This window comes from Eucalyptus grandis, chromosome 7 (genome assembly GCF_016545825.1).
Source record: "Eucalyptus grandis isolate ANBG69807.140 chromosome 7, ASM1654582v1, whole genome shotgun sequence".
Taxonomy (NCBI): domain Eukaryota; kingdom Viridiplantae; phylum Streptophyta; class Magnoliopsida; order Myrtales; family Myrtaceae; genus Eucalyptus; species Eucalyptus grandis.
The window spans coordinates 42,469,500-42,479,830 of NC_052618.1; the positions used below are offsets into that span (position 1 = coordinate 42,469,500).

General features: G+C 42.4%; 1 protein-coding gene and 1 non-coding gene across 2 annotated transcripts; both read right to left on the reverse strand.

The window, feature by feature from the left end:
- Window positions 1-2,119: 2,119 nt before the first annotated feature.
- On the reverse strand, window positions 2,120-8,011 carry LOC104453570. Its single transcript, XM_010068172.3, is given in 5 exon segments — window positions 2,120-3,652; window positions 3,888-4,107; window positions 4,209-4,780; window positions 6,658-7,785; window positions 7,788-8,011. Coding segments are annotated over 5 exon segments (3,399 nt in total). The 5' UTR covers window positions 7,914-8,011; the 3' UTR covers window positions 2,120-2,299.
- A 775-nt stretch (window positions 8,012-8,786) lies between these two features.
- Window positions 8,787-9,943, reverse strand: LOC104455582. The gene is made up of 3 exons (XR_001989041.2): window positions 9,681-9,943; window positions 9,035-9,178; window positions 8,787-8,907 (listed from the first exon to the last, which is right to left on the reverse strand). It is a non-coding gene; the product is annotated as an uncharacterized LOC104455582 (transcript).
- Window positions 9,944-10,331: the final 388 nt, after the last annotated feature.

The window sequence follows — 10,331 nt, forward strand, 5'->3', positions numbered from 1 at the left end:
CATCAAGACCTCTAGAGAAATAGGAAAAAAAAAAAAGAAAAAAAAAAAAAAAATGAAAAAGGGAAAAAATAAAGTAAAACGGGAAAAGTTTTAGAAAAATTACAAAAATTATTCACATAGACACTAGCAGTGTCATGTCGGACAGCCAACGTCCAAGTTAGCAACTGTTAGCCAAAATTAGTCAAAAAACTATATTGGTAAATTGTCAAAATGTGTGTGTGTGTGTGTGTGTGTGTGTGTGTGTAAAGGTCAAAGGCTATATTAGTTGCCTTATAATAAGTTTAGAATTTTTTGAATAGCTTATCCCAAGAATGAAAAGATGATGGGGGTTAAAGAAATGTTGTTACTGTTCGAAATATATTAGAATTCATGAAAATAATAATAATTATTGGAAATACAATGAAAAAGATTAGAAAATAAAATGAATTGTTTGAGCCATGTAAACACTATCCTTAAGAATAATTCCACTCCTCGAAATATGAAATTCGATAAAAGAAAAAGAGAGCCGCTAAGAAACAATTACAATAAATTCGTATTTAATGAAGAAGATGATCATTGTATAAACTGTTATAAAACTATTATACAGTCGTTACATAATCGTTAAATAACCATTATAAAAAAACATTACAAACTGATAACGGTGAAAACTACTACAAAAATTAATAGTTTTCAATATTTCAAAAAATATCCGACAGTTACTCCATGCTTACTGCTTCGGTTAAAGGCCTAGATTGCTTACGCAACTAGGTTATTGGCAGGTCTAGGGGTTTGAGATTTGAAGTTCATGTTATTAATAAAAATCAGACTCTTTTAATAACTCTTCAAATCGAAAGATCTTTTTTTGTTTGCAAATTCTCTAGATTGATGTAGTCAATATTCTTGTAGCCGACAATTCTTGCGTTTGTTCCTATGTCTTGGTGATTATTCACATCATTCATCATAGGTAGACAAAAATCCCGGTCTTTAACTTGCCGTTCCCATCTCTTGAGATGTAATGATGATAAGATCTATATTGTTTTCATGGGCAATATAGAAGAGCTTATTTGTCGTTTATATTAATAAGCAGTTACCATCGTGCACATGGCATGATAGAATATGAAAATATCCAATTTTCTTACTATAATTCATCAAACGGTAGATTGAATATAATATAATTCATAAATTTCACAACCATCATATCCAGTATTGTCTTGCCTAGAAATCTAAACACTAAACATGGCAAATCTATATTAATTGATCCGTAGTTAGAGAAGGGATCAGGTGCCAAGTCCACGAGGACCAGTCAGGCCCTTGTTGAATGTGAAGATCGACAATGATCTACATAGAAATGCGTTCAGCCCCAATCAGTTCCCAATCTCGGCTATTCGAACTCGAGTCCATTTGCGCCAGAAGTTATGAAGTCAATATTGGATTGTTTCGTCACTGGAGCAATCGATCAGCAGTTGCTATCGATCGGATGTGGATCTATCTTGGAACTTGACAATTGATTGAACGATTATATGCTCCAAAAATTAAGGGTGGGTACTGGGAAATAGAAAGTATAAACATCACAAAAGAAATAAAGAAGAAGAAGAAAGATCACCTTAAAGAAGGCATATGAGATTCTCTTAATTTAATAGAAGCATGCTCTTTCATCGGTGTGTACTTTATCCTATCGCACTACTGAAAGGCAAACATGGGATGAACAGTCCCCCTCAATCTGTATAGATCCCACACTAATTCAAAAACCTGACTCCTCCACAAATGAGTAAGCGCAGAGAGAGACAGAGAGAGAGTGAAGTGCCAAAACATTGAAAACTATTTCATCGGTTACCTTCAATGGCATCAGCGAAAATCTAACTAATCTGCAATAGTCCCGTATGACAAGGATGTACACTAAACCAGCGAAAATCCCTGCAACTCTACAACACATTGTCCTCGAGGAATAACAACACAGCTTTGCCGCCACTCAAATTCACAAAAGAATCACTACCCCAACTTCCAGCAGACATTGCGAGTGGCCTTATCCTGACGCGACATTGCAACCCTCATCAGGAGAAATGGATTAATTTTACCTGCGAGTGCTAGTCTGCCTGCTTGATCCGAAAATAGTTTGCGATGCATCCCAAATCAGGAGATATGCTCGGAAGGATAGTAATTTCAAGAATAACAAGGAAAGCTATCATAACTCAGGGATTCACACAGTTCTGGCAATTCTGGGGCATCAAAAACCCCAATAAGAAAAGGGGCGAAGAAATTGACCTTTCACATCTCCTTTGAAAATTGCCTAATCATATGGTACAAAAAACATGTATTGAGCCTAAATATACTTCAGACCAGATATGTATTGCTGTCTAGAAATTAGATACTGGGCTAAGGAGTACACTATACCTAACAAACCCAATATCTTAATCTTAAGCACGTCAGTTATCAAAATAGATGGCAGATTAAGAGGGACCGCAAGCAATGGCATGGCGTCGTTCTGCTTTCTGTAACTCCAAATAAACCGGTTGAAAAGAATGTGGCTGGGAAACGTAAGAACTAGGAGTGCCACATTCTTCACAGCAAAGAACCAATCTGGACCACCGATTTGTAGCTGCCCCCAACCAGCATTCCCTTGCCAAACATCCTCCCATATGCTGAACAAGGTAGTCAAGACCAAGTATCCTGATATAACTACTGTGACTGGGAAATACCTTTGCTTGTCCCCAAATCCGGCGATGAAATCGGAATCTTGGTTGAGGAGGAGCAAAATAGGTGCCAGAAAGAAAATGGCACGGTTTGAGCCACCTGTGAGATTGACATTCAAAATTAAGCATATGGCAAAGCACATCACGGTGGCAACGTTCCCAACAGATGGCATCCAAGCTCCCTCAGCAGCCATTCTCTTGATAGTGAATGTTGGAGCATTAGATGCAAGTCGATGCTGCATGGACCTCATTCTAGGAGGAAAAGTACCGGAGCTACTTTGGCCAGATCGAGACTGTCTGATCCCACCCCTTTCAACAGCTTTCTCACGCATCAGTGAGGCCAATTCAAACTTTATCTCCAATGCTATGAGCATGAAGATTGCTGCATACAGACCAAGAAGAGATGTTCTCGCACCTTCGACAGCCAATAAAGTAGTCAATTTCTTGTCTTCCTCTTCCATTTCACCAATAACACCATCTCCCAGGATGTTTTTAATTCTCATCTGGCCCTCCAACAGATATGTCACTGGGAAGAGAGCAACAAGTAGCGCAAATACCCATGGTAAGAGCTTGGTGCTTGAGGCAGATGGAAAATGGGTGAACACCACAAATACAGAAGTGCAAACCATAGTCACAACAATTAGGGCATGCAAGACAGCGGCTTGGAGGAAGTACTCTGCTGATATGTAGATGCCCAAAGCAATTCCCATGGCTATTGAGTAAAACGTTCTCAACTCAACAATGTATTTAATGGGTATGATGGATGTTACAGCAGCAAGAGTGAGCAAAATAGCTGCAATAAGCAACCATGATGGCCATGTGGGCTTTGATGCCACAAATCCATAAATTGAAATGTCATCAGCAGATTCACGGGCAGCTCTAATTAATTCAGATCGGTAAGTCAATGACAGAGGGATTGGGGGCTGCATCAAGATAAACAGCAGACCAGTAGCCACAATGAGGACTAGGCATCTCTTAGCAGGCTGCAAGGCAAAAGGAAACAAAGATTAGTTTCAGTGAGGGAAGGGGAAAAAAGAAAAAAATGAAGGCAGAGGTCAACATAGATCACTCAAAAGGTATGGAAGTTTGAACAACACTCATGAATGGTACCAAACCAAAAGCACTCCACTTAAAGAAACATGCCAAAGAAACAGTTAGCCAGGAAATAACATCCACACAGAATAAGCAAATTCCCCACTCCATGAGCACGACTCTTACCAGGACGTGCGAGAAGTGGAGAGCAACGATAGGCACACACGCCAATCCAGTCAACACAATACAGAAACCCAAAAGTAAACCATCAGATGGAGCTCTTCCATTCCACCATTGGAGGGCTTCAAAAATTGTTTCACGGCAAAACCATACTGATAGAGCAACTACTCCAGCATGTACATAACCTTGCCAAGCTTTCATTTTTGAAGCACTTCTGAACCTATCCCTGCAATGCATAAGGAAGTTCCCAACAGGATTAATAATATAATCTTAGTGAAGATGATAAGACACCTGAAATATGCTCAGACGAAAAACTAAGCTCAGTACTTGTATAGAAGCAGAGGAGGAGATATTGCCAGCAGCAGGATAGCAGAAGACCACACGACAGATTTCGATGCAATGACCAGCATGGCTAGCTTTGAAGAGTACAAGCAAGTCAATACCCAAACTGCCTTTGGTCCTATACGGTGATCCGCAGACAGTTTTCTCACCAAAGCCAAACCCAGAAAAGTTGTGAATATTACCATATAGCTTGGATACATCACATCTTCCTCAAACCCATAATAGTATATGCTAGAATAACTGAAAAACCGATTCTCAATGTAGGATAGAAGCAGTGCATGACTGATTAAGCCAACCTCAATCAGAAAATGCAGTTTCGACGGCAGCAGAGTTAATCCAGGAACCGTCAAGGCCAGAATAACACTTCCCATAATGAGTTTACAAAAGGATTTCAATGACATGCCAGCCAACCAGATATTCAGGTCCCAGAAATTATGCATGACAAACCATGCGACCATCAAGCTTCCAAGCACCACAAATGCAAAGTACGATGGGAGGCTCTTCTTAGTAAAAAATCGAGCAAAATAGAAGCCTGCGATTGATGGCAATGGAAGAAACTGCAAGATCAAAAGTTAAACATAATAAATTGCTGTATCCATGGTTGATTGTAAATGCCATGTGAAACTCCCTATAGATTAATTTAACCAAGCAATGAAAAGTCGAACTGTAACCAGATAGTCAATGTTCATATATCAAATCAAGACTTGCAGATTGCAAGAGCTCACTGTTTATTTTCTCAAGGAATTGCTAATATCAAATAAGACTTGCCAAGCGTTCTTAAGGCACTAAGAAATCTAATGTTTGAGGCGCTACGCGTCCAAGGCACTTGCCAGAGCAAGGAGAGGCTCTTAGTTAAAAGCTTAGGATTCATGTGTTAGCAAACAAGTTCATTTCATTACATAAGAGAAATATAATTCAATTGTATCCTAATTTGGGACTATGATCTGGAATACCATTGGGGCTTTTAAGTCGAAAAGTTCCTCTACATATTCCGACCTTTTTGAGGCCTATAGTCGAGAAAAGAACAGATCGTAGGCCACACTGCCAAGACAAGCCAACGCTAAGATAGAACAAAGAAGCTGCATGGTCTTTTAATTCTAGCCAATGACATCAACCTGCTCAGTTTGCCTCCAGGGCATTTTTCCAGACAATTCTAATTGGCTGCATTCATCTCTCTCTCTCCCCCCTCCCTCCTTTTCCTTCTCTCTCTCTCTCTCTCTCATATGGAACTACACCATTAACTCAACCACCAGTCAAAAGAAAGGCACGAGCGAACCAAAATCAGAACATTGCCAGCTCTGTCAGCCACCCTCAGCAGCATATTGCTTTGTAAAATGTAAGTTTCACGGTTGCCACCACATATCAAATGCCAGCATAAACAGAACAACTCAAACCCAATGTTGCTCTTGAAAAAGAAAAAAACCGTCTGCAGTGGAATTCCACATAACATCAGTATAATTGCTAATTTCATAAGTTGGCACCCAACAATTCCATCTTAGCAGCTATTCTTGTCCATTTAAACCTGCTTTGCATATATATATATATATATTTTAATTTTAGTTATTGTGAATAATCATATATTACAGTTTAGCAAAACAATATGAAAATTCCAAATTGGTCTCTAGTTATTTTTTACCACTAGTGAATAATCATATATTACAGTTTAGGAGTCAGTTGAAACAATGGGATGTAATGACATGATTCCAAATTGAAGAGGAAGCAACTACAATGAGGTTGTGCAATTTTTACCACTAGATTATCTGTAAATGAAAGTAGCATGAATGATGCAACGGCCAATATGTTGCACTACATCAGCGATGTCATAAGTTCCACAGCGGCAATCACAAAGAGGGACAAGGCACAGGGAAAATGGTCACCAGTCCTGGAAATGGGATTGTGGGAAAGGATTTTTCCAGCAAAAACTGAGTTTCATGTTTTCCACAATGAAATTAATGTTGCTGATTTAGTGGAGAAAAATTATAACTACTAAAGGTTCAAGTTATGACAAGCTAACTAAGATGTCACTAAATAGTTGACTCGTACTAATAGCCATAGCTAAATCATCCAATAAAGTATAAACCATTTGCCATAATACCTAAGCGATAGAACAACCACTACCTTTTTCAATCATGCACCTATATCCTACCAAAATGTCGCAAAAGAGAGAAGTCTGAATCTTTGTGCTAACGAAATTTTACTGAATGTAATAATACGCTTCAAAAGAAAAATGAAAGCTTGCAAACATAGGCCAAACTTGTCATTCATTGGCACTGAAGTCATCTGCTTTTTCCCTTCACCTCCAGTTACTTGTTTAACACTTGACAGGACTCGTGAAGATACTATGACGATACTGATTCAATTTCCACAAACGATACATATTTGACACATGTTTAAACTTCAAATCTAAAAAATGCAAGGTAATTAAAATGCATACCATTGTAGGAAATCCCACAACTATCGCACCAGCAGCACTGACGATTACAGCCAAAGCAGTGAAAGCCACTGAGCTGAAAGCATCTGAAACCATACCAAGAGCACCAGCACCAGCACCAGCAGCCCCTCCAAGCATAGTAATTGTCACAAGAAGATAATTGAATGGAGGAGGAACCTGAATGTACTTCGCGAAAGAGTGAAAAACAACTCTTATTTCCAAACAGATCACAACCACCACCAGCGATATTGCGCCATTCACCACGCGAATACTCTGCAGCTGATGGGCATTCTTCGTCACCCACCAAAGTGCACCCCTCGTCGAGGCATACAGTTGAAACAGAAAAGGGATAAAGAAAAGCAGGAACAGATCGGAAATTGCAGCAGCTGACGAGAGAATCACAGAGTAATGCGATGCAACGTGAAAGAGGAAAGGGAAAAAGACCAAATTCAGCGTGTGAACGCAACTCTCGAGCGGCCCGAGGATCAAATTATCATCTGGAACCTCTCCACCGTGATACTTCACTTCCTGTTTAGCTTTAAAAGACGATACTCGAGGGATCGAGTAAAGCCAATAGAAAACGCAATTGAATGCCATCAGATAATACGCGGCATTGTTCATGCCGACTGCAGAGACCGTCGCCCAAGTGAAGAGCGCCGAGGCCGCGATGGGCACGCAGGTGAAGAGAAGCCGCTCGAGCGCGAGCACGATCGAAGGATTCTCGATTTGAATCCACTTGAACTGAAGCGACGCCCACACACCGATCAGAAAGTTCGTCTCGGCGCAGAGGAACGCCGCGAGGAGCGCGAGGGGCAACGAATTGAGCGTCGAGATCAGGGAGGAGCTGAAGAAGAAGGCGATCTGAGCCGCGAGGAGGGAGAACCAGACGCCGAAGAAGGAGCCGGCCTTGAAGCTGAGGGAATCGAGGATGTAGGCGACCATCAGGCCGAGGGTGAGGGTGGCGACCACCGGCGTGCCGCCGAGGTCGAGGAGGAAGGCGGCGCAGGGGACGAGGGCGACGGCGACGCGGGCGTTGTGGGAGAAGGCGGAGGGGGCGAAGCGGGACGACGATTTCGCCGATCTGGGCCCCCCGCCGGAGAAATCGCCGGAGCCGGAGCCGGGGCCGTGGGGGCGGGGGAGTAGGGCGGCGATCCGTTGCCGTAGGCGGAGGGGGAGGAGGAGGAGGAGAAGGTCGGCGCGCTGACGGAGGAGGAGATGTATGGGCGGAAGGACCGCGCCTGGAGCTCCGGCGGCATCATCTTCGCCGGCGGCGGCGGCGGCGGCGGCCGGTTTAGAGAGAGAGAGAGAGAGAGAGGGTTTTCGGTGATTTCTTGGGGAGCTGGTCTGGTCTTCTCTCTCGAGTGGGAGTGACGCGAATCGGAGGAGACGACGTGCGCGACCCTGGAGACGGGCGGTGACGTGTCCGGGCCGATCCTGGCCGTCCGATCGTTGGGGGCCCTGGCGGATCGATCACCGTTCGCGAGTTTTTGCAATGCAGCAGTTGACTCATTGACGCGCTGAGCCAACGCGAGGGACCCTCGAGTTCCGCGCGTGACGTAGGGCCGGGCCGGTTCCCAATGGGCCGATTGGGCCCAAATATAGTGGGTTCCACCCATGATATCATAAGAACGGATCGCCGTCGTCCTTTTTTTTGGGCCGGCCAGTGGCAAGAGCTTTTCAGATTATCCTCAGTCATAAATCCCACAAACTGTAAATTGGATATCTTAAGGTTGCTCCGACCCCGGTCGGAAGCATCCGGTGTCGGTTCGAACTAATACACACAAAATTGTCCGACATGGGTTGCCGCGCAAAATGCCCGGACCGGATTTTAGTCCGGCCATCTGGTCGGCATAAGCCCATTAGGGAATATGCAGTACAGTCCTTAACAAAAAACACCTAGGCACACAAAGCACACACGCTTACATTACATGAAACCTTTCTAACACAAAAATCCTGCAAAGCAGCGCTGTTAAAGAGCTCGCAGTGGTGATTCTTCAGCTCCAAGGATTAAAGAAATCATTGCCCTGTACCAAACATAGTGATCATTAGTTTAATCAAGAATTAGCAAGCGATTAATTTGTTTCGCCAATTAATCGAACCGTCAGTGTATACCATGAGTAACGCACGCCTTACCTGGTTGTCGCCGTACACATAGGGCTGCGGAGCGTAGGAGTAATGCGAGTAGTAGTTTGGATGGTTGTCGTTGACCAGCTCTATTTGGGAGAGCGATTCCAGGGTTGCTTGATAGGACGACTGATGCAGGAACGAAAAATTCCGTGTTAAAAAGACTCTCGGATTACTTCGGAATTAAACGGCTAGTGCTCAGTGCATGGAACATTATTTTGATCGAAAGAAGGTTTGGGTCCTTTGGATTACTTACCTCTTGGTCTGTGTCTTCGGTTGACTCATGCTGAGCAGCAACTGGAGGGTCATCAGTAACACTTGAATCTCCTTCTTCGAAGCTTGGCGAAATATCAAAGCTTTCTCCTGGTTTCCTCTTTAAGCGACAAAGGACATATGGTATCTGTAATATATATAGAATTTAATATACCAATGATTAGAGTCAGTATAATGTGAGAGTGGTCAAAACGACAAATAATAATGATGATGACATGATGCAATGATGTAATTGGCTTATCCTTTTCTTTCAACAATTCAATAGTACAAGCATAAAGTCAGGCCCTTGAAATAACCTGCAGATCTGATGGACCTGTTAAATTCAAGTTTTTAACTTGTGCAAGTTGCCCCTTATCTTAATTCAGAATAGTTTGTACGTACGCTAACATGATCTGAATAAGTGACCCCTAGTTCTTAAATTGAAAAGCCCAACACCACAATCAATTATGCCAACTCTAAAAAGTCAATTGGCTCATCTCATTGAAAGCTGTTGATATTATGATGTAGTTCAAAAGATTATCATCCTCCATTCTTCAGCCTAGCCTAGTGCAATGTTGATTCACTTCTCACTAATTTAGTTTGCAAATGAAAAAATAGAAGAGAAATCTTAGATAGATCAATTGGAGAACCTGGAGGGTCGAAGAGTATCCATCGAGAAGTTTATGATTCAGGTGATATTCGTGCAAGATCCATCCGGTCTTGATGCGATTTTTGTAAAAGGTCAGAATCCTTTTGCTGCCTATTAGAACCCTAGTGTCTCGAGTTTTTATTTCATCCCTTTGGCTTGTGATCTTCCAATTACCGCTACTTGTCTTCCTTTTGATGCGCTCGCTGTTCTGGGCTAAGTAAGGAGAAGGGCACAAGAAGTACCAATCCCACCCATCCGATGGAACATTCGATATTTCTGCACCCATTCATGGCAACAAAAAATTAGGACAACTTATCAAAACACCATAATTGCAAATAGTGTAAGTAATGACTTTTCTACGCGTAATCACTATTACAACGTCACAAATAAGTACTACAACACATGCCTAAGTAAAAGGGAAACGAGAAGGCGAAAGAAACTCGCCTTGATGCACTCTCGGTAAATCCCAAGGATCCCATGCATAGAAATCCTCTAGCTCAGGGACGATGCAATGGTCGGTGTATCCCAGCACCTTTCTCATCAAGTGATCATTGATGAGTTCTTCCTCCGTCGGAGAAAATCTGTATCCCACCTGAAATTGCTCCATGTCAGAGAGAGCGGAGTTTGGCTAATTTGACTTAGGCAAGTGATG